Source organism: Halichondria panicea, chromosome 16 (assembly GCF_963675165.1).
Source record: "Halichondria panicea chromosome 16, odHalPani1.1, whole genome shotgun sequence".
Classification (NCBI taxonomy): domain Eukaryota; kingdom Metazoa; phylum Porifera; class Demospongiae; order Suberitida; family Halichondriidae; genus Halichondria; species Halichondria panicea.
In genome coordinates, this window is record NC_087392.1 from 1,795,164 (window position 1) to 1,818,296 (window position 23,133).

The window sequence follows — 23,133 nt, forward strand, 5'->3', positions numbered from 1 at the left end:
GATAAGAACCGGCACACACACCACACAATTTAAAACTCACTACAAAACTATACAACAAAAAAGCAGTGTTATGCCTTGTCATAACCACGATTTTTGAAAGCAGATACGCATGGGGAGAAAGTGAAGAGAACACCGTCCTACAAATGGAAGAATTGCAGACATTAAATCACCTATGCTTTGACAAATAGGTAGTTACCTTAATTAGTAGTGGTAGAGCAAGCCAGAAAGCTTTGTGTGGAATGATGTCTGACCCTGCAGCGTTGTACTTGACCGTCATGATCACAGCTCCAATCACAAAGTATGTCACCAACGCACCTAGTAGCCTGCACATGCACGTACACACACACACACAATAAGTGAAGCAGCTCGTAAAATGAATGTCACTCACAGAAAAATGATGACAATCCCTGCAATTCCTGCAATGCTCTCACCATCACCACCATCACCACCACCACCAGCAGTAGGACAAACTTTATCTGATTTGATGCGGAAAACCTATATTGCAATCAAAATATAAAGTAGATACATTTGAACCAAGCTTTAACCATTAAATTTTGATCTCTGCATAAGTATAAGTGTTGCACTCACGTAACTCAGTTGCTTCACACTGTCTCCTGTAGTAGTAACCTGAGGCTCCCCGGTCACACTTTTGTCACAGTCCAGGTATACTCTTGTGTTTCTGGATAATACGATTAGCAAAACTGAAGGTACACGATGTAGCTATTGTGTTACATACTCACCTATTATCTGGTCCCGTGTAATAAACGTATGGTACTTTTGTGGTATCATCAATCCATATTTGCTCCTGAGCGTCAGCAACAGTGTAACTTGCTGATCCATCCGCTTGAGTTTGGCAAACCTGGAATAAATACCCAGACGATATATCTAGAACTATCTACACATGCAACTATATTATAGTTGCCTCGTCTGGATAATATTATGCATAATAGCATGCAAGATAGGAACTTTTTTGTTATGACTTACAAATACTGCATTACATCCGCCATTAGTTGAGTCAAATGAATAGCAGGGATTCCAAGCATAGCTGTAACCCACAGGGTCAGTTATGCCACCGCTGAATCTGCATGAATGGGAAACACAAATTAACGAATGCATGCATGCTAATAAGTATTATTATAGTAGCTGCATATTTACAGTGGAACAGATAATAGCCCATTGTCTGTTGTCACATACATGCATGGCGTGTGAGACAGATGGCCGGCCACACATTAATAATAAAACTCATCCACTAATATTAAAGTAGACTATATTATTACATGCATGCAGTACGTACTTTCACCCGTTACTACCGTATAGCTGGTAGTTTCCGGGGACAAAATATTCGTGGTTTTCGTGGTTGGAACTCAGACCACGAATATTTTACCCACGAAAAACTACACACCATTTTTACGCACTTGCGTCAAAACTACACACAATTTTTTACAGTGTACCTTCCTTACCTGCAGTGCAAGCAGCAACCACGAAAACATTATCCTGCTCAACCACGAATGTTTTGTCCCCGAAATCACCGACTATACGGTATTATGTTGTTCAACTTATAGGGGCATGTAAGGCTCTTAGCTATACAAGATGAAAAAAAACAGTATTTCAACTGTCAACAACATGCAAGCTGTGTGCAAATTAAACAGCTCAGTATTTGGCAGGATTTAGATCTATATACTCACCTTGCAGTGCCATCTTGTTTGCCTAAGCCTGTAAGATCAATCACTCCCTGACCATCAGGATGATTGCAGACACATCCAAGCTTGCCAATCATAGGTGCGCAGAGGGTTCCAGTAGGAGGATCTGGGTCTGCAAAAATGCATGCAGCTAAAGCTAACAGGATGACTGAGGTTCTTGAGAGCAACATGGTCATCTTCTCCTGGTATTTAACTGTCTGCTAAATCTGCATGCATGAGAAAAAAGATCCACCCCCTAAATCTATCTCACATGACTGCTAACACAATGCACAAATTTAATTATGAATACGAGTTCAACAACACATAAAGGCAGCTATAGCTACATGTATATATACACAGTTTAAAAATAATGCCAACAGCAACACAATAGATTCTACATTCTACAGTTCAATCTATGCCTTGTTATAGCCGCGGTTCTTCACAGCAGACAGACACGGGTTGAATGTAAACATAACTCCGTCCTGCAAACAGACAATCATCAGCCTTACATTCAATACCAGGTAGTTACCTTAATTAGTAGTGGTAGATCAAGCCAGAAAGCCTTGTGTGGAATGATGTCCGACCCTGCAGCGTTGTACTTGACCGCCATGATCACAGCTCCAATCACAAAATATGCTATCAGGGCAACTGGTAACCTGTAGGAATGGCATACCCTGCTTAGCAAACAACCAGCATGACGCTTAAATCCTTACAAGAATATCAACACTAGTCCCACAGGTCCTGCAATCGAGTCGTCTGAACCTCCACCCCCGCCCCCTGAAGCCCCAGGGCATAAACTAGCATGAGTCATTGTGAATTCCTGCAACAAAAGTCAATCAGCGATACATAATTATAGATGTTTTAGTCTTAGATGTGCATCCAGGGTATGCATAAATAAATAAATAAATTTATTGTTAGATCAAAGGGAACGGTGTGCTAGCATAACATTGCATCAGACTGATCCAGTGTCTAGGTGTAGGCATAGCGGTGACCACATGATCATGATGCCATGTATGGTTTTAAAAATGTGAAATGCAACAAATCAGTTACTGCAAGAGTGAAACACATTGGAGATATTGGCTCAGTGGTGGCGTTTGCCCTTGGGGCCTACATACTACTGAGCCAATATATCCCATGTGGCATGCACTTGTGGCTGTGTACTAGGAATCCGTGGATTATTATTTATTTTATGCCTCCTCACATAATGGAGAATTACTCCTGCACTGTCCCCCTTGACGTCCCACTTTGGGGTACCAGTTTCCGAAGTATCACACTCCAGATAGATTCTTGCAAATCTGAACACAATGAGATTATATAAAGTCATGTGTGTACTCGTAGTAGACAGCAATCGCATGCACACAATACTGTTTTGTCTTAGCAGCAACACTTAGTAGTATCCCAAATAGCTATCACAAAATCTATATATCTATACTAGCTAGTCCAATTAGCAAATTTGGGATACACAATAATTATACGATACCTGTTTTGAGTGGTGTAGTAGAGGTAAACTTTATTATCAGTGTCTATGTAGATTTGTTCGGTTCCAGCATCAGCAATGTCATAAAATGCATTGTCAATATTTGGATCTCCTTGACAGATCTATAAATAATAATTATGGAGATAAGTGGGGGAGAATAAGGATGCAGCTTTCTCATCACTTACAAATACGTTGGTGCACTCTCCACTTGCAGAGAAAGGAGTGCAAGGATTAATGCTGTAGGGGTAGCTATTTGGGTCAATCAGACCTGTGTACCTGAGAAACAATGCAAGAATCATGTCAGTGAAAGTGTTGATAACCACTGTTTTGGCTCCCTCTCACGAAGAAGACACCATGCTTCAATAAATAAATAGACTTACTTTGGAGTGCCATCAGAGTTAGCAAGTGGTCTGACGTCAATCTTCCCATCTGGATGGTCGCACACACACCCTGGTGCTCCAGCTACTGGAGGACACACTGTACCAGTTGCTTGCCCAGACACCAACACAATCACCATTTGCAAGCAGCCCACTGCAAGCAGAGTCTTACATAATAGCTGTCTTGGCTTCATTATTATTTCTGGTCAGTTTTTGTGAAAAATGTAACTCTAGCTTGTTTTGGTACGAGCCCCTCCCCTCTTTATTGCGGTCACATGCCTGTTTGTGGTCAAATTAATAGTAATTAGTGGTCACATGGTGTTCGACCTTTTCAACCCGGCAAACTTGAAAGTCTGTTACTGTACTAGACTGTACTAGTCTCGAATACCCGCCTCAACCTAAAAGCTTGAGCTTTTAGGTTGAGGCGGGTATTCGAGACTAAGACTGTACCATTCAAGGCCATGTGCCACTGTTGCTGCTATTAAAGGTTGACTACAGAGGACTACCCTAGAGATGAGTTACAGCACCAGTGACACAGAAGCTGGACTTCCTGGGGGAATTTCAGGTCAAGATTCTCTCTCTACTCGACTGATACTGAGGAGCAGGTATCCACGGCAATGCATCATGAAACCACTCTATATGATATATATCCTCCTCAGGTAGTGTCAGTGAACCGAGGTCTGGACAGATGTGCTGCTCTGCTTAAAACCCTCCTAACTCCAGACAAAGATGGTAACTAGGGGGCGGGGCATAATCATCTTCTATCTCTCGCCTCTCTCTCTGCTGCAGGTGGCCAAGCAGAGGAGGACAGTTAAGATAGCCAGGATAACTGCAATGGCGGAGACAAGGGCAAAGAGAATCATCCACCAAATGCTCTCTCCAGCAAGCTCACTACTTTGAAAACAACTGGCCAAAGCTCCGCCAAGGTTATTGCATAATTTCTATAATACTAACATACCCCTCCTCACTCCAGACTGTCCACTCAGAGGGTCAGAAGCACACCCATCTTCACGCCTGCTCCACACCCATCAGACCACCCCCTGTGCCGAGGGCCCTCAACGATCCAGTCAACCAACTACCCACTGACAGAACCACTCAAGACATCACTGGACAACTAGTCATAAAAATTGACCACCAACAACAAGAGTAAGTAAAATGACATATAAGGTTTATATAATTGCAGTGCTTTACTCTGTATTAACGTTAATGCAAGCTGCCCTTGTAATGCACAAAACAAAATGAAAAGTGTTCTCTAAGTAGTCCATTATCCACTTAGAGATGGCCGAGTTGTGACGTTTGGTCAGCAAAAGGAGATTGGCAAAAGAAGAACCAAGAGAGCTCATCAAAGGCTTCAAAGGCTACAAACTAAGCCAAGAAAACCGTTTGTTGTGTCGAGGAACCCACCTAAGACAAGGCCTCAGATTGAGGTCAGAACAAATACACATTCTGCATTGGTAATCACTTCCTCAAGTTCAACTGCTAAGCCATCGACTAGGGTATTTATTCTTTAAACCTAGCGCAAAGAATTGAAAGAGAAGGCAGCTCACTTGGAGACAGAGCTGTCCACAGTCAGGAAAGGTGTGTGTATTGCCCAAATGCACTGTTATGGAAACCATGTGTCATTAATGGAATGCCAGGCTTGTGTTTTGTACATATTTGCAGTATGAATTCCAGTGAATTTGGTGACCTTATTATCCATCACTAGTTGACAATATCATTCACTCCAATGCATCATCAAGTGATTACCTCACTTCCTACCTATACCCCTCCCTCCCTCCCCCCTTCTTATTGTAGGGAGTCTTGGATTCCCTGATCGTCTGTCAGAGGTCCAGTGCTCCATAGAGAGGGCTCAGGAGGAGCTGGACATGATATGGGTAACCATTGCTGAGAAAGACACACAGCTGCTGCATGCACATGACCAACTTCTGTGAGTTAATTTTACTTTACTATTAACTTTTGTACTATTACTCTTGTCCGATGTCTCACACACACACACTTTACACACAGAGGATTGAGACAGTGTTTTGCACATGTTCTGGCAGGATTGAAACCGGTGGACAGTTGCAAGTCATGTGATCACACTCATCTATCACGTGACAACGGGTATGAACTATCCTCCCAACTGGTGGACAAGCTTCAATCTTTGGTCAACGATGGAAATGTGGAAAGGTGAGTGTAGTATGAAGAATTGTACGGTATGTGATGTCGTTTATAATTATGTGGTACAAACACTGTCACACATTACCTTGAGGTGCTTTAGTTTGGATGCAACATTCGCACTTTTGCATTTTGTAGCCGCATAGAGACCTCTTTCATGTGCTAAGTTTATTACAATATTCTTTTCTTCAGGTTTCTACTGGAAGTGGCACTCACGACGACACGGCTGGTGGGAACAGCAACAACTGCTCAGACACCCAACTCTACACTACCGGAGGCAGAACTAGGTACAATACAGTACAAACTCTGTCTCGAACCCAGTCATCACCCCCCTCAACCTGTCGTTTGAACTCCACCCCCTACCTCAACCCACTGTACCGCCTGATTATAATCATATCACAGTAAATGCAATGAACAATTATCATAGAGTCACTATAATTATTTCATAACTTATGAGCAGAATAATTAATGTGCAAACATTGATAGTACCTTGTGAATTTTTTTGTCACCATAAGGTATTATGGTTGAGGGTTCAACACACACAAACGGCTTTAAAAGGTGAAGATTACAGTTTAAATCTTCTCTATGCCTTGTCCTCACAGCAGAGAATGTAAATCCATCCTACAAAGAGACAATCATCAGCCTTAATGCCTTCACTACCAACTAATTACCTTTGTAGTGAGTGATAGAGCAAGCCAGAAAGCCTTCTGTCAACCCTATAGCTTGTTACGCTCCAACAAATTTATATGCTATCAGGACACTAACCTGTTACTAGGGATGGCATACCGCTTAGCAATGACCAGCATGAAGCCTAAGTCCTTACGAGAAAATGGTTATCAACACTAATTCTAAAATGTCCTTGTGAGGACCAGTTCAAGATTTAGAGTATAAGCTACTTAGATAGTTAGAGAACGTTACGATATTCACTTTTCACAGTCAATTTGATGGTAGCTAGACAGATATTATTGACTTTGTGGTACAAAAACCGCTGTTAACGGCCTAAGATGTAGTAAAGCAAGTAACTAGACAAGCCTATAGTTATACTAGTACTATAATAGTTAGCCACAATTATAGTAAATATAGTGTTCAGCGTCTCGTGACTAGTCGTGAGGCAGTGTCCTCACAGTCCTTTAATCTCGTTTGAGCCTCCACCCCGGCCCCTGAATCCCCCAGGGCATACACTAGCATGTTTCATTGTGAATTCCTGCAACAAAAAAACCAATCAGTGATATGCCAATCATATGTGCATCAGGACAAAGCGTAGTCATACTCCCATCAATTACGTTGTAATGCAGTGGTGTAGGAAGCAGGGGGAGCCCCCTTTATATATTAAATAAACGACCCCCCTTACGCCACTGTAATGTAGTATGCAGTAAGCATCCATACAAATTAACTTTTGGCCTAGCTCCTCACATAATGGAGAACTACTGCACTGTCCCCCTTGATGTCCCACTGTGGTGTACCAGTAACCGATTTATCACACTCCAGATAGATTTTTGCAAATCTGAACACAATGAGATTATAATTATAAAGTCATGTGTGTACTTGTAGTAGATTGCAATCACATGCACACAATACTGCTTTGTATTGGCAATATAAAAATGTTATCAGAAATAAAGTCGGAATATACAATACCTGACTGAAGTGGTGTAGTAGAGGTAAACTTTATTATCAGTGTCTATGTAGATTTTTTCGGTGCCATTATCAGCAATGCTATAAAATTCACCGGCAATATGTGGATCTCCTTGACAGATCTATAATTATGGAGATAAGTGGGGGAGATTAATGAGAATGAGGATGCAACTTTCTCATCACTTACAAATACGTTGGTGCACCCTCCCTTTACAGAGAAAGGAGTGCAAGGATTAATGCTGTAGGGGTACTTATTTGGGTCAGTCAGATTTGTGTACCTGAAAAGCAATGCAAGAATAATGTCAGTCCATGCTGTAATAAAAATTACTTTGGAGTGCCATCAGAGTTAGCAAGTGGTCTGACGTCAATCTTCCCATCCGGATGGTCACACACACACCCTGGTGCTCCAGCTACTGGAGGACACACTTTGCCAGTTGGTTGCCCAGACACCAACACAATCACCATTTGCAAGCAGCCCACTGCAAGCAGAGTCTTACATAATAGCTGTCTTGGCTTCATCATTATTGCTGGTCAGTTTTGCGAAAATGTGTAGCTTAATTATAATAGTATTATTATTATACATGTAGCGGTAAGAGCCCCTCCCTCTTTAGTGTGGTCACATGCCTGTTTGTGGGGGACAGGGTAGTTCTAGTCTGGACCCAGACCACTCCCTTGCACGTGATCTGACATGTGCCAGGGAGAGGTCTGGCATTTTTCTTGGTTCAGTGTCAAAAATTTGACATCTCCAATCAGATTCTCAAGAATGCAATTAAACTGTCACATGATTCCACTTCACAGAGGAGGTTGATAGTACTTGACCTTTGTCATTTTTAAAACTATGCCAGTAGGCAATGGCTAACTTAAATTCCGGTATACATCAACTAAAAATGTTATTTCAAGTACAGAAAATCTTTCTAAATCTGTACGGGAGTAGAGATAATAGCCAACCAGTTTTAGCATTGTCACCACGCCCATTTCCGCCACGCCCATTTTTGACTGTCTGAAAAGTGACTCTATTTGCCAGACTCTCTCCCCGGAAGGAGTCTGGCCTTGAGACAGGTAGTTCAGCGGAGTCCAACCCAGTCCAACCACTGGTGGCGAAGTGTGGTTGGACTCCGCCCCAACTAGGGCCAGGGTCATTGTGTTTGACCTTTTCAACCGGTAAACTCAAAAGCTGAAAAGTACAAGTGGTATTATATATCTATTGGCCATAATTATGGCCTGGTGGCATGCAGAAGGAACTAGCTGCTTGCATTAGCCATAGCCATAGCCCACCGTTGCTATTAAACTTTAATTTAAAGGTTGACTACAGAGGACTATCCTAGAGATGAGTTGCAACAGCACCAGTGACACAGAAACTGGACTTCCTGGGGGGAATTTTGAGTCAAAATTCTCTCTCTACTCGACTGATACCGAGGAGCAGGTATCCACGGCAATGCATCATGAAACCACTCTATATGATATATATCCTCCTCAGGTAGCATCAGTGAACCGAGGTCTGGACAGGTGTGCTGCTCTGCTCAAAACCCTCCTAACTCCAGACAAAGATGGTAACTAGGGGGCGGGGCATAATCATATCCTATCTCTCGCCTCTCTCTCTGCTGCAGGTGGCCAAGCAGAGGAGGACAGTCAAGATAACCAGGATAACTGCAATGGCGGAGACAAGGGCAAAGAGAATCATCCACCAAATGCTCTCTCCAGCAAGCTCACTACTTTGAAAACAACTGGCCAAAGCTCCGCCAAGGTTATTGCATAATTTCTATAATACTAACATACCCCTCCTCACTCCAGACTGTCCACTCAGAGGGTCAGAAGCACACCCATCCTCACGCCTGCTCCACACCCCTCAGACCACCCCCTGTGCCGAGGGCCCTCAACGATCCAGTCAACCAACTACCCACTGACAGAACTACTCAAGACACCACTGGACAACCAGTCATAAAAGTTGACAACCAACAACAAGAGTAAGTAAAACAGCTTACAAAGTACATTCATTTAAGGGCAGTACTCTGATTAACGTTAATGCAAGCTGCCTATATAATGTACAACAATTCAAAGAAATTTTTCCCCACTGACTAGAGGTGGCCGAGTTGTGACATTTGGTCAACAAAAGGAGATTGGCAAAAGAAGAACCAAGAGAGCTCATCGAAGGCTACAAACTGAGCCAAGAAAACCGTTTGTTGTGTCGAGGAACCCACCCAAGACAAGACCTCAGATTGAGGTCAGAACCAGGCCCTCTCGTCACCATCCTACACACACGGCCACTGGAGGGAAGCCTGGAGCCTCAGTCAAACACTCTACCTTGACCAAGATGTCTCCTTCAGTAACAACTACCCACCATCACAACAACACTGAAACTCCACCAAAGTATTCGTACCCACTGTATGCTCCTCTACCGTATCTCTCCTACATACCGTACCCACCCACTTCCTCATCACCACATCCACCCTCTGCCCTGTCAGCAACAAGTAAGATAGGTCCCCCTCCACCTTGGTTATCATGCTTCCCTCTTCTCAATGGATGGATATCCAATGGCAACAAATTGACTACCTCCACACCTACTACTTCTGTCTCCAATGGCCCTGTGATGTTTGTCCCTGTTCCCATACAGCAAGGAACATTAGAAGAACCTACAAACAATGTTCATCCAGCTACAACTATCATGCAATCATCTTCAAGTGCTGCAACTTCCAAGACAATTGCAAGAACGGATACACACTCTGTATTGGTAACCACTTCCTCAAGCTCAACTGTTAAGCCATCGACTGTGGGGGGTGAACAGAGACGCTGCAGCTCTGCTCCTCTGACAAGACCCCCAGCTGAGAGTGTTCATGGTGTGAGGGAGATGGAGAAATGTTTGATGATGGAGATTGCTAATATCGAGCAGGGATTAGCATCAACAGGTACAGCTGTGTATATCGTACTTAGTTCTCATTGAAGTTTAAGTTCCTCAATCTAGTGGTAGGCTAGGAGGTATTCACTGCCCAAGCAGGCGAATATTAATTGACAAGGTTTTGTAGATAGATAGATAGACGTGCAGTACATACACTGCACTAAGGGTGAACCTTACACTCTGTTTGTATCAGGTCACTCTGAGTTGACCTCTTGCCTGGACCGCCTGAAGAGCTGTGTGCCCGAGCAGTGTAGGCAACTGGAGAACCCTCTCCCAACTCTCTCCTCTCATTGGATGCGGCAAACCGAACAGCTAGAGCAAGAGAAGGCACAGCTGTTACAGTAAGACGGAATTCCCCTAAGCTTGACTCATACAAGCTGCTTGCACATGGCATGTACTAACCATACAGTACATATTGTCTCTCTTAGACGAGTGATACAGAGTGAGTATGCTTACTCGGAGGCTATGGGACAGTTAGAGCTAGCCACGAAGGAGAGGAGCTCCTTTCACGACCTAGGTAGGATGATTTTGGTTGTATCTCATTTTAACCCCAGCACACACACACACACACACACACACACACACACACACACACAGTGGAGACTCATCGCAGACAGCTGGTAGTGCTGAGAGAAGACCTACACTCGGCTAAAGAGGCACTGACTCTCATCGACTCACAACACAGCCTCACCAAGGAGGTCACCACCACCACCCCTCCACACACACAAGTTGACCCACCCTCTTCCACACACTACAGGGACACAGTGAGGAGAGAAGGCTGGTTGAGCTTCATTACAGGGAACTAGAGGATGAGGTAACCTAACAAGTGTAATGATTCAGTGGGCCAGGTTATTCTTTAAACCCAGCACAAAGAGTTGAAAGAGAAGGCAGCTCACTTGGAGACAGAGCTGTCCACAGTCAGAAAAGGTGTGTGTATTGTCCAAATGCACTGTTATGGAAACCATGATGTCTTAACTATAGATTAATGGAATGTCAAAGATTTTGAGGCTTGTGTTCTGTACACATTTGCAGTATCAATTCCAGTGAATTTGGTGACCTTGTTATCCATCACTAGTTGACAATAACGCTTCATCAAGTGATTACCTCACTTCCTACCTATACCCCCCCCCCCTTCGTGTTGTAGGGAGTCTTGGATTCCCTGGTCGTCTGTCAGAGGTCCAGTGCTCCATAGAGAGGGCTCAGGAGGAGCTGGACATGATACGGGTGACCATTGCTGAGAAAGACACACAGCTGCTGCATGCACATGACCAACTTCTGTGAGTAAATTTTACTTTACTATTAAATTTTGGACTGACTCTTGTCCGATGTCTCACACACACACACACATTACACACAGAGGATTGAGACAGTGTTTTGCACATGTTCTGGCAGGATTGAAACCGGTGGACATTTGCAAGTCATGTGATCACACTCATCTATCACGTGACAACGGGTATGAAATATCCTCCCAACTGGTGGACAAGCTTCAATCTTTGGTCAACGATGGAAATGTGGAAAGGTGAGTGTAGTATGAAGAATGTGATGCCTTTTTTGTATTTCTGCAATTATGCCTTGATTTTTTAGTTTTAGATACAACATCACTGTTGCATTTTGTAACCGTATAGGAGGGACCTATTTCATGTGCCCTGCTATGTTTTTACAGGTTTCTACTGGAAACATCAAGGAGTGGCACTCACGACAACACGGCTGGTGGGGACAGCAACAACTGCTCAGACACCAACTCCATACTACCGGAGGCAGAACTAGGTACAGTCAGTACAGTATTGTACACACATCATACATTAGCCTCGATTCCAGGCCGCTCCTTGTTGAGGCCTTGTGAAGGAGGCTAATCATACATATACACTGTACAGCTCTCTTGTTCTAATATTAAAATTGCACATTTTTTGTGCATGCCAATCACGGTTAAATTTATTTGCTCGTGCATGTATGAATCTAGCAGCTTTGTTTAGGCGTTTCTATGCATCCATCACTACACATCTCACTCCCCTCCCCAGATTTGACACTGACTGAGTCACAGACGGAGGAACCTCACGAATTCAATAGCCCTCCGAGAGGCCCTGCTTCAGTAAGCTCCGCCTCGAACCCAGTCATCACCCCTCTCAATCTGTCGTCTGAACTCCACCCCCTATCTCCACCCACCAGCGAGGCCTCCACCCTAACCATGTCTCATTTCAATCACCTACTCCCCCCCTCAAGTATGAACACAAATAGCTTAAGGACGGACTCCCCTCTGAGCAGCAGTGTGGGGGCCAGGGGCCAGCTGGACACACAGAGCTGTTTGACCACATCCAGTGAGATGGAGTTCAAAACAGACCTTGCTAGTTTGGACGCTGATATAGCTAGACTGCAGATACAGTTCAGAGTGGCATTGAAAAAATCCTCTTAGTATGTACGTATAATGTTGCATCTATGTACGTGTGTATCAATGATTGTGCTCATTCTTGTCACTATAATTAAAAATTGATTGTGATCTTCATCTATTGTACACGCCCCAGCTTCGGATGTAAAACTATAATTATATCAGAGTACCATAACTAGTTCTCATTATGGTGAATTTTCTTGAGCATAGCAGATTGTCCTTGATGTGTGATGATAATGGTAGCTATGCCGCCTTGTTGCCATGGCTCTCCATCAACTTGTATGGGCACACTGCCGTGTACAACCACCTGAGGCGAGAAAACAAATAACAAATAATTTACCTTCTCCAATCCAAATTCTAAGTAATGTACGTAGACCCCCCGGGGGCTTTAGGAAAAATAGACACTGCATGCACGTACGCTCCTGGTATATAATACACATCAGAAACTTATGCATGCATTTACCACTATTTACCTTAATTTCTCGAGCTTGTCCTATCTTGAGAGGTTCATCCACACCCACTTGTATCCTGCCAACATGAAGGGAGGAGTAGATACCCACCACCTCCAGTCGTCTATCGTCCATCCTACAGGCTCCAAATCTCCCCTCCCCCTCAGTAGGTGTGGTCCAAACAGTGCATCCTGCTGACCAGCTGTTGATATTTGAGATGACCAGACCTTCCAAGTGAGGGAGGCAATGTTTGACCCCATCCAGGTAGAGCTGAGAGGGTGTACGAGGAGAGATAGAATCACTGCCACACATAATTATACAGTTGAATTTAGAGTAATCTCTATGATGCTACCGTACTTATATTCGATTTAAGGCGACACCAGGACTTCAACATAATTTTTCAACCTCAAAAGAAACGACCTCTGGCTTCATAATTATTTAAAAGTGTCGCCTTAAATCAAATAATTACGGTATACCATAGGGTTTGCCATCACCGAACCGTTTTCAACTACTGTTATTGTTATACAGATTGGAGGTAAACTGCAGACTGTAGTTATTAGACGCATTCGTGAATACTCAGTTAATTGGTGCTTACTTCAATCTTTTCGTGGAGGTTCTTGCAAGACTGCTGTAACACGTCCTTGGCTCCGAGGCCCAGGTACCATGCCTGTAGAGGTAACATCCATCAGATTGGGTTATGTTATAGCTAGGTAAGAGGTCCACACAAGTTAAGTTGTTAGCTTGTAAGAAGTACAACATGTGTTAATTTGTTAGCTTGTAAGAAGTACAACATGTGTTAAGTTGTTAGCTTGTAAGAAATACAACATGTGTTATTAATACGGGTGTATCCACATAAGTTAAGGTAATGCAAATGTGACGTCTTCTTAGGCCAGTTTGCAGGCTCTTTAGTTACCATGGATACTATAACGAATACTACTGTAACTACGCATGCTCTTACCTTGTTGCTCTTACCTTGTTGATGATCCTACTGCTGAACAGCGATGGGTACGACTGTCTAGTTTGATGGAAGTCCAGAGCAACGCCGGCTCCACACCCAAACCCAAGGTAGTTGTTCATCATCAACTGTTTGCGGCCCTTTCTCAGACCAAGATACTTGGACTCATCAATGGTGACACTCCATCTGTAGACAGTAAATACGTATGTTCAAATCAAAATCAAGAGCTTAGACTACAAATTTAACAGAAGATAATAATAGTTACCCACGTATAAGGAGTCTTTCTGGTATACACACAGACAAAAATTGCATTCCAAGCCACTACTAACCGTACAAACTCTGTTGTACTGTACAGTACATAGGACATTATTCAACACTGACCTGTCCAGTAGAGCCACGGGCGCATGATGCACATCCTGTATGACTGTCTCCAAGTCCTCGTTCTCGTAGCCACTCCCCCAACCGAGCATCCTGGCCAGATCGTTACCCGTGCCCAGAGGGAGGGTAGCCACTGGAGGGGGACTCTGAGTGGAGGGGGTATAGCAAGCTGCTGTTAGTTGTGACCATATAGAGGAAAGCCAGTATATAAAATAATCTATTCTCTAGTGTACTACGTACTATAGAAATGCCAGTATCACACAATACAATGTGATAACTTTGGCATGTATATGGATTGTGAATTCAACTCACTTTGAGAGAACACTTGTCAATTGCTGAGAGGACCCAGCCCACAGTTCCATCTCCCCCACACACCAGCAGCCTCCAGTGAGAGTCTGGACACACTCTACACAGCTCTAGGCCTGCCTCTGGGAGATCTCGAGAAACGTCTATCACCTGTGTGAGAATGGTGGATATTGGAAGAAAGGTTAAGACATAGTTGGGAAGAAAAGGGGGAAAAAATGGAGGGATAGTAGGGAAGAGTTTTAGGTGGGCGTAGCCCGACCTTTCGTCAGAACGGGAGGTCAGATTGCAAGCTTATCTGAGATTTGTTCTGCTGAAGTGCAACCAACCACGTGAAAAATGCTGCAATCTGATAGGGCGCCCTACAGCGGCGGCAGAACAAATCCAAGATAAGCTTGCAACCCGATCTCCCATCCTAAAGGAGGTCGAGCCACGCCCAACTAAGGAAGAGTGGGTGATGTGTAGTGAGCAACTGATGTTTGAAAGCCTCTCTAGGGAATATGGGTTGAAAGTTATGGGTAGACAAAATTGGCTAAAAATGTCCCGGTAGGAGAAATGCAATTAGATGGGTATGAAGACACTGACCCACCTGTATTGGATTGAGGAGTCTCCTGAAGATGCTCAAAATCATCTCACCATCTTTGCCGCCACTCTTTGGGTTGGCTAACACCACGAGAGGTCGCCAGTGCGATGCAAGAAGGGGAGGGGAGATTGCCTCCACCACCAGCCTACAGATTAGTTCCATAAATGAATTACTACTATACAACACATGAACTAGACCTACATGACAGTAAATATTGATATGCAGACAAAATAGTTTTCAAAGGTTGAATACACACACACAATGACAACACACCTTTGTCTCCCCTTCCAGCCCTTCTTGTTCAGTTTCACACAGTTTGGAGGCACAATTGATTCTCGACGAGGTCCTAGAGTACAAGAGGATCTTCGCTCCCTCTCTCCCAGACAATCTTCATGATAGGTCCGTCCACACCAAGCGCAGGCAAAATCTGACAACTCTGGCTGTGCCCCACAGGGAGCCTGACACACAACACAGCTGCTGGAGAGGGGCAGGTTACCTCTGACAAAGAAATGATGCGAGGTAGCGGAACTGGGCAAAGAAAGTGGTTTGCAGTGGTGAGTGTTTTGTCCCTGCGTCAAACAAGAGCTCAGTGTACACAGTCTGGATCCACATGATTGACATTGTGTGCCTGCAATGCACAGATCTTCACAAACGTTACAGTAGGTCGGCTTGTCGAGGTACTTGGTCTTCTCCCAGATGTGGGCTCGCAGAGGGTCGCTGGTGTGAATAGAGTACGCAGAGGGTGACTTGCAAGCACGCATGAGCTTGAGAAACATCCATGAGAGCAGAGTTACCGTCGAGATTAGTAGGCTCGCTGAAATAGGGTCTTGAAGCCACTTGAGCAGAATAAGGTGAGACATAGATCTACCTATCCTGTAGTGGAATTGTTGCTAAATCATAGATAGAAATCCCAGATAGATAGAAGTTCCACTCACTATATGCAAATCCTTCAGAGTATCCCTTCAAGCTCTAACAAACAGCAGTCTAGTCTGACACTACTGCCTAGTCATCTGTTTATTGCACCAAACATGAAGGCGTGGCTCATTAGCTAAAATGCTCTGCTTCTATAGATCTACGTAGACTACGTGGGTAGGTGCTTGCAACAATGTCATGTATGTCTTGTCCTGATCCTAGCTGTCATGTCGGTCTTGTTGAAGTCTTCAGCACTTCCAGCAACACTCTGGCCTTCTTCTAAACTTTACCACAACGATTATCTTCTGCGTGCACTGGCAGCAAGTAGAATAATGGAGTTAGATCTATCGAGGCAGTCTAATGATGAGTGCTGCCTGCAAACAAGTTCTGAGCCCATTCTGAGACTCTCATCTCCAGACCCAGGCCGTAGAGCACTGCGTCCATGGTCCAGCTCAATTAACATGGTGCCTAGGTCAGTGTAGACATTTTGTGGAGCCTATTTGTTTTTGCATTAACACTTGCTCATCTGATTTGCTTGTGTGAAAATTCCTATTGCATGTGAGGTACGTAGAGATTTATTGTCAGAGAGCCAGCAACTATAGCTAATTATGCATATAGACCTATATAGACTAAGTATACAGTTGGCTGCCCTCAAATCTGATTGTATATAGGCTAGACTAGTAAGAATGGATGATCGATTCAGGGATTATATATATCAATGTAACTTATTCGAGTGTGAACAAATACTGAGATCCTTTCAAGACATTTGCTTGGAAAGGTGCAAAGACACTGAGAAGAAACTCATGGTAAACTAAATGGGAATCTATATAGTAGCAGCGGCGTAGGAAGTAATTTCTCAATGGGGGGCTTGAATGGAAAAAAATTGCGGCTATCTACATAGTGCAGCTTGATAAGTCATCTCTTTAATAGCCTAGAAAGATACCAGCCCCTTGAGCCCCCCCCTTCCTACGCCACTGAGTGGGGTGATGATTGTGAGATGCCATGGGAGTAACTGCATGTGCTGTTCAGAGAGTTTGTATGGAGGACGGAGGAGGGGTGCCAGTCAGAACTCAAATTGATTATTTTGTCCTTCTCATGCAGGTACATGTGTCCCTTGTGTCTGATGACTCAACTAGTGCCTCTATCCAGTGCATCAGACATGTGAGTAGATCTATGTAGAAAACTTTTCAGCTGTTATGCCAAGCATGCATGCATGTGAGTACACATGTAGTAAGAGCTTTACAGCTGTCACAATTCACTTGTACCACTACTCTTGGTCGCATACTTCAGATTGCAGCTATAGCAACTACGTACATATCTCGTCAGCTATGAGTAACATCTTCCCTCTATATAATCATTAAATACTTCATGTGCATGGTTGTATCTGTTTGTTCTGACAGCTCAAGCTGGCGTTGGACGTGAATGTGGCCTACATATTTCGCCATGACGACAAAACCAATAAGCTTGTCTGTCAGGTGAGAACAAGAATGAATGGCTCGATCATATTGAGTCAACATCTTTGTACATTTATGCACAGGTTTTCAATGGGATTGATCTGGTTGAGGACGAAATCCGAATTCCAGTAAGTCATTCCTCATTCCACACACCAGGAGTGCATGCACCCTCACCCTCACACCAGAGGAGGTGATTAGGCTTGATCACGTGCAAAATTCCACCGATAATTGTTGCATATGACCAATTATCTAAATTTTAGTCTAATCGAGGTACTCGTGTCGGACTTCCTCTGCCCTTGCCCTCACCCCAGCCCTATACTCTCACCCCTCCACAGATCTCCTGTACGAGTATATATGGCAATTGTTTCCAAACCTCTGAAACAGTCACCTTGAACGATGCAAAGGTATGCATATGTACAATGTCTTGATTTTTAACTCATGTAAAAATTTTTGTACAGGATTCGGTGTATTCGAAAAATTTAACTGTTAATGGTGAGAACAAAATGTATATAGTTGCATGATTATGTGTTTATCACATGACAGGTTACGAGCCGACCATGTTGATATGCATGCCGATGAAGGTAGAGCAAAAAGATGGGAGTGAGCCACTGGTTATTGGTGTCGCTGTTGTTTGTGACAAATCTGACGGAAATAAGTGAGTTCACACCGTCAGGCTAAAAAATGCAATTTTCACACATTCCTTTTGTGCTTGTGCAGGTTCACCACCAGAGATGAAGAAATACTTGAGAGTTCTATTCAACAGACCACGTGTGTGCTGGACACAACCCTGTCCTTTCATAAAGAGAGAATACTGAAAGAACACAACCAGCTGCTTTTGGAGGTTGCGAAGAACCTGTTTACCAATCTCAGTAAGTGGTGAATATTATAACTCAAGCGTTTCTGTATCTTAGTATATATATATATATATATATATATACACTCATGCAACAAGCAGTATTACCGTTGCTTGATTATATACTTTTAAAGTCTACTGTGGGTAGAATGCATTGTACTGTTGTTTGTACTATTTACATGTGAGTCACTGTGTAACACGTTGCAGATAATTTGGAGCACCTCCTTCAACAGATCATGAACGAAGCTCGTAAGCTGATGGAAGCTGAAAAGTTAGTTACAAAAGTCTCCAGAAAACTGGATGGCTGCAGTCAGTAGCTTCAGTAAATTCTTCTTTCTCCAGATGCTCAGTGTTCATACTGGACGAGCACACTGGGGAGTTGGTAGCCAAGGTTTTCGATGGAGGACTGCCAGACAAACAGAACACTATCAGGCTCAAGATCGGGCAGGGAATTGCTGGCCGATGTGGCAGAAACAGGTGCAGTTCCAGTCTGTTTAGCACTGAACAGACTGCATGAGTGTCTGTGTCATACTCTTCTATTTTCAAGAATGCATTGTTGTCATGCACCTAATGAGCATGTTAACCGTACGGTGGGAAATGTTTGTGAGGTGCAAAACTTTGCGTATATGGCAGGATAATTTTGTGAGGTGCAAAATGTTTGCGTTTTTCGAGGGCCTGCAGTTAATGCAAAAATTAAAACTGTGAGAAACTCCCACGCACCGGTATTATTACACATGCAAGGCTCTTGGTAGGTGTGGCTTCCTGGAATTGATTTCTTCTAGGACGTTTTGCACCTGCGAAAAAAATTTCCCGCTATATATATGGTATGTGTTTACCACTCGGATGGTTTTGCATAAACAACAAGATGCTCATAAGCATTCACCCCGTGCGTTGAGCTTCATTGCACAGCCGTTAAAACGGATACGATAAATGTTTACCATATATATATATATATAATGACATTATTATAACATTAACTTATCATTATCGGGAATGAATTGGTCGTGAATCTAAAGCAACGATTAAGAAAGTGTGTTTTTGCCTACAAAATTCAACTATTATTATAATATAGCGTGTTATTTTTCAACTACTGTCTCATTAGCAGTTTATGAAAGTGTCTAGTTCGCTCAAACAGCTCATTTTTGTGTCCACATACACATAAACTGACACACACACACACCAATCACTCTACCCCTGCTCCACGCTGTGCACGTATATGGGGTAATTATTCCAAAATGTGTTTTTGGCTCATTGCCTCACACTATTATTGCAACCGTGTGCAGAAGTGATGACGAACACCCCTGATGCCTACGCAAATCCCAAATTCTGCCAGGATATGGACAAGAAGACAGGGTTCCACACAAAAAACATTCTTTGTTTCCCTATAAAGCTAGAGGAGAAGATTGTGGGCGTGGCTCAGCTTTGCAACAAAGTCAATGGTCAGTCAACTACAATCGAGCAATTTGAGGTGTTTCAATTATTACGCATAATTATAGGTAAATTCTTCACCAAGTATAATGAGCAACTTGCTAGAGCGTTCTCAGTGTATTGTGGTATCAGTCTATATCAGGTGAGCTTCAGCTCAATAGCTATGCTCTGTGTGACACGACATCTCTCCTGCATGTGTGTTCAGTCCCGATTGTACGCTAAAATGAAGGAATCTCAGTCGAGAAGTCAACTAGCCAATGAGATCATGCTATATCACATGGATGTGAGTTGGTCTCGTATTAAATAAAATTATGTGCACTTCTCCCCTCTAGGTGTCAGCTGAGGAGACGGAGGTTTTGGCTCAAGCAGAGATCCCGCCCTGCTCTCAGTGGGATCCTCAGTTCTCATGTCTCACCTACTACCCTAGCAACGTGGAGGACTGTGACTCTGTCATGGTATATTTGTAGCCAATCCCCTACTTTCAGTGTGTTTGGATAAGCTAACTGTTTCATTAATTGTGTATGCATGATGTAGATTACTTAGCTGAAGATGAGTGCATGTTTCATGTGTATGTGTGTATAACATTGTTATTATGTAACATGGTTGCGTTTAGGCTGTGATGAGTATGATGGATGAGATGAACTTGATCAATAAATGGAGGTTGGACCAAAGCATGCTAGCAACGTACGTGTGCTGACATCATAACTAGTGTGTTGACACAGAAGCCACAAACATTTGTCCTTACCTCCTCTTGCAGGTTTATTGTACGGGTGAAGAAGGGTTACCGTAATCCTCCCTACCATAACTGGGACCATGCCTTTTCTACTACTGTTACAGCCTCTTTAAGAACTGCTCCAGTTTGGACCTCCTTGATGACATAGAAATTCTTGCTCTCTTTGTGTCCTGTATGTGTCACGACATTGACCACAGAGGCACCAACAATGTCTTCCAAGTCAGATCTGTAAGTTTTAACAGCTACTTTAAATTCAGTACACACACGTACATTGTAGTTGTCAAGTTTTAGCTCCTAAAATATTTGTGCAGAAGTCCACTCTGGCTTCCCTGTACAGCTCAGAAGGCTCTGTACTGGAAGTGAGTGAGCACCCATGATCTCACCAGTCCAATAATTAATGTTCACATTGCTTATTGGCTGTAGAGGCATCATTTTGCTCAGACAGTGAGCATTCTCACGTCAAAAGACTATGGATTGTTCAACCACCTCTCCGCCACTAACTATAGAAGGATGCTTGACCTCGTGCAACAGATTATTCTGGCCACAGACATTGCAGACCATCTCAGGAAGATGAAGGACATCACAAAGATGGCAAAAGGTGATTTTTTAGTTTTTCCCTAGACTTCCTACCATATTAATTTAAGGCGCCACAAAAAAATGTTTTGCTGCGCAAATAGAATAGAGAAAAGTATATAAGCCTCGACTGGTGCCTCATTTAGAGTGATGGTCACATTGAAATTGCAGCTTTGATGTCTCCATTTGGCACCCGATTAGACTGTTCCAAGTTGGCGCTCAGATTAGAGTGGCACCTTAATTACATGTTTTACAGTATATATAATACCTCTCTGACAGATGGCTACGATCGGAGCAACTCCACCCACCATCAACTGCTCTGCTCGGTCCTCATGACTGCCTGTGACCTATGCTTCAACACTAAGAGCTGGGAGGTCTCAGAGGAATTGTCTAGCCTCCTCTATCGTGAGTTCTTCACACAGGGTGACCTTGAGAAGGCTCTTGGAGAGACGCCACTGGAGATGATGGACAAGGACAAGGCGTATATACCTGCACAGAGTATTGCGTTCCTCAATGGCATTGCAGGGCCTGTCTATGAGTGAGTGCTGCATGATCTCCACCTTGTGTGTACTGTTTTATGCTATAGTGCCTTCTGGGAGCTCATGGATGTTATGCAGAACAGAAGATTTTGCTTCTATAAATTAACACTAGCCAAAATTCTAGGCCAGCCAAAGCTCTTTTGTATGAATTGTGGAATTGTGACCTACATGCACGTAAGGTTTAATTCTTCCTCCTCTCCACCCCCTATGCACACACGTACACGCACACAGGGTGTTGTCACAGCTACTGCCAGGTATGAAGTATTCTTACGAGTCTTTGGAGGGCAACAAAGCCAAGTGGACTGAACTGAGCAAAGAGGGTAACAATGAGCCTTCACCAGAACCAAACTAAAAATACTGTCTTCACAAACATGTAAATCGTTTGTCAGTCATCACATTGTGAACCTTTGATTATTCCAGATTATGTGAATTATTGAATGGTACACAAAAATAATAGCTAGATCTAGTAAGCTATTGATTCGACACAATAACTATTTGATTGCACAGTCCTTCATTGATACCCCCTGATGTAGGAAAAACATACTCTCCAGGTTGCGTCCTCTGGGGGTCTATCTCAAGTAAATTCTCATTACTCCTCTTGAGCTCAGTCCAACTCCACAGTCCCATGTACCGACTCTTACCGTGCCTTGCAAAAATATGCAGTTCATTTATACGACATTTTTCAGATGATAGCATAGTTCTAAAAAGTTCTTTTGAGTTGTCCTCCTTCAACAACAAGTGTCTCTTGTTGGTAGGTTGTGTAAATTGTTGCAGTGTTGTATTCCTTCCATCAGTTGTCAGACAAAGAACAAAACCAACTAACAAGCACCAGTGAGCCTTGTGTCCCTTTGCTAGGCACGGTGTGTGATTTTTGTCAGCATCGTACGGCACGAGAATTGTTTTAGTAGTAGAAAGTAGTAATTCGATTAGTTCCATCTCACTCAAAGATTCTGTCTGTAAGACTTTGGCCTTCAAAGACAAATGTTCTTGAACTATGCGCTTCATGTATTGGGTAGAAAACATTTCACCATGCTTTGTTAGTTCTGTATGCCTAGCAAACTCTAGGATGGACCCAGGATGAGTATTGCTTTGGGACGAGCTCGCCTCATGGCAGGAGGTGGGGTTGAGCAGTTCAGAGGCCATTGTCAGAGCTACTAGTCCACACATGGGGCCTTTCTGTAACACTGGTCTTACACTCTGTACATAGGAGACAACATTTCTTGTTGTTGTATCGTCATGATCTGCTTCAACTTGCTGACTTGCCACGTTATTTATCAATGGTTCCAGCAGGTAATTTAGTTCTTTCTCTTCATCCACAGGCTCTGGGAAGTACTTATGTTCCATTGTGTAATAGACTATTTTTTTAGGCCAACTC

The 23,133-nt window shown here is 43.3% G+C and overlaps 6 protein-coding genes and 1 pseudogene across 8 annotated transcripts; 3 read left to right on the top strand and 4 right to left on the bottom strand.

Annotated features, from left to right (window-relative positions):
• Positions 1-8: 8 nt before the first annotated feature.
• LOC135349792 (uncharacterized) lies at positions 9-3,791 on the bottom strand. Its single transcript, XM_064548400.1, has 14 exons — positions 3,537-3,791; positions 3,342-3,432; positions 3,160-3,278; positions 2,881-2,974; positions 2,393-2,499; positions 2,209-2,335; positions 2,099-2,161; positions 1,686-1,897; positions 985-1,081; positions 741-859; positions 589-679; positions 389-495; positions 197-323; positions 9-137 (listed from the first exon to the last, which is right to left on the bottom strand). The coding sequence occupies exons 1-14, from the start codon at positions 3,725-3,727 to the stop codon at positions 69-71; spliced, it is 1,614 nt and encodes a 537-aa protein (XP_064404470.1). The 5' UTR covers positions 3,728-3,791; the 3' UTR covers positions 9-68.
• Positions 3,792-4,262: 471 nt separating this feature from the next.
• LOC135349793 (uncharacterized) lies at positions 4,263-6,183 on the top strand. Its single transcript, XM_064548403.1, has 7 exons — positions 4,263-4,382; positions 4,507-4,679; positions 4,810-4,960; positions 5,051-5,111; positions 5,328-5,460; positions 5,541-5,702; positions 5,883-6,183. Exons 1-7 carry the CDS (start codon positions 4,263-4,265, stop codon positions 6,037-6,039), a joined length of 957 nt encoding a protein of 318 aa, XP_064404473.1. The 3' UTR covers positions 6,040-6,183.
• Positions 6,184-6,630: 447 nt separating this feature from the next.
• Positions 6,631-7,921, bottom strand: LOC135349909 (uncharacterized). The gene is made up of 5 exons (XM_064548564.1): positions 7,651-7,921; positions 7,510-7,600; positions 7,326-7,444; positions 7,104-7,194; positions 6,631-6,894 (listed from the first exon to the last, which is right to left on the bottom strand). The coding sequence occupies exons 1-5, from the start codon at positions 7,842-7,844 to the stop codon at positions 6,811-6,813; spliced, it is 579 nt and encodes a 192-aa protein (XP_064404634.1). The 5' UTR covers positions 7,845-7,921; the 3' UTR covers positions 6,631-6,810.
• A 240-nt stretch (positions 7,922-8,161) lies between these two features.
• LOC135349901 (uncharacterized) lies at positions 8,162-12,715 on the top strand. 2 transcript variants are annotated; one of them, XM_064548554.1, is made up of 15 exons: positions 8,162-8,745; positions 8,800-8,872; positions 8,930-9,066; positions 9,114-9,286; positions 9,402-10,050; positions 10,081-10,225; positions 10,409-10,556; positions 10,644-10,732; positions 10,813-10,913; positions 10,973-11,029; positions 11,082-11,142; positions 11,360-11,492; positions 11,573-11,734; positions 11,879-11,982; positions 12,234-12,715. In XM_064548554.1, the coding sequence occupies exons 1-15, from the start codon at positions 8,650-8,652 to the stop codon at positions 12,623-12,625; spliced, it is 2,520 nt and encodes an 839-aa protein (XP_064404624.1). In that variant the 5' UTR covers positions 8,162-8,649; the 3' UTR covers positions 12,626-12,715. The 2 variants fall into 2 exon arrangements, with proteins under 2 accessions (XP_064404624.1, XP_064404623.1); XM_064548553.1 differs by having other exon boundaries at positions 8,163-8,483; positions 8,624-8,745; positions 9,402-10,225.
• LOC135349906 (diacylglycerol kinase epsilon-like) lies at positions 12,602-16,310 on the bottom strand. Of its 2 annotated transcripts, XM_064548561.1 has the most exons (9): positions 16,202-16,310; positions 15,540-16,139; positions 15,273-15,411; positions 14,693-14,836; positions 14,384-14,526; positions 14,020-14,188; positions 13,643-13,714; positions 13,072-13,317; positions 12,602-12,905 (listed from the first exon to the last, which is right to left on the bottom strand). In XM_064548561.1, the coding sequence occupies exons 2-9, from the start codon at positions 16,124-16,126 to the stop codon at positions 12,774-12,776; spliced, it is 1,632 nt and encodes a 543-aa protein (XP_064404631.1). In that variant the 5' UTR covers positions 16,127-16,139; positions 16,202-16,310; the 3' UTR covers positions 12,602-12,773. The 2 variants fall into 2 exon arrangements, with proteins under 2 accessions (XP_064404631.1, XP_064404630.1); XM_064548560.1 differs by having other exon boundaries at positions 15,540-16,302.
• Positions 16,311-16,864: 554 nt separating this feature from the next.
• On the top strand, positions 16,865-22,114 carry LOC135349794 (cGMP-dependent 3',5'-cyclic phosphodiesterase-like; annotated as a pseudogene).
• Positions 22,099-23,102, bottom strand: LOC135349970 (actin maturation protease-like). The gene has a single exon (XM_064548654.1). It carries the CDS (start codon positions 23,100-23,102, stop codon positions 22,230-22,232), a length of 873 nt encoding a protein of 290 aa, XP_064404724.1. The 3' UTR covers positions 22,099-22,229.
• Between the last annotated feature and the right edge of the window lie 31 nt (positions 23,103-23,133).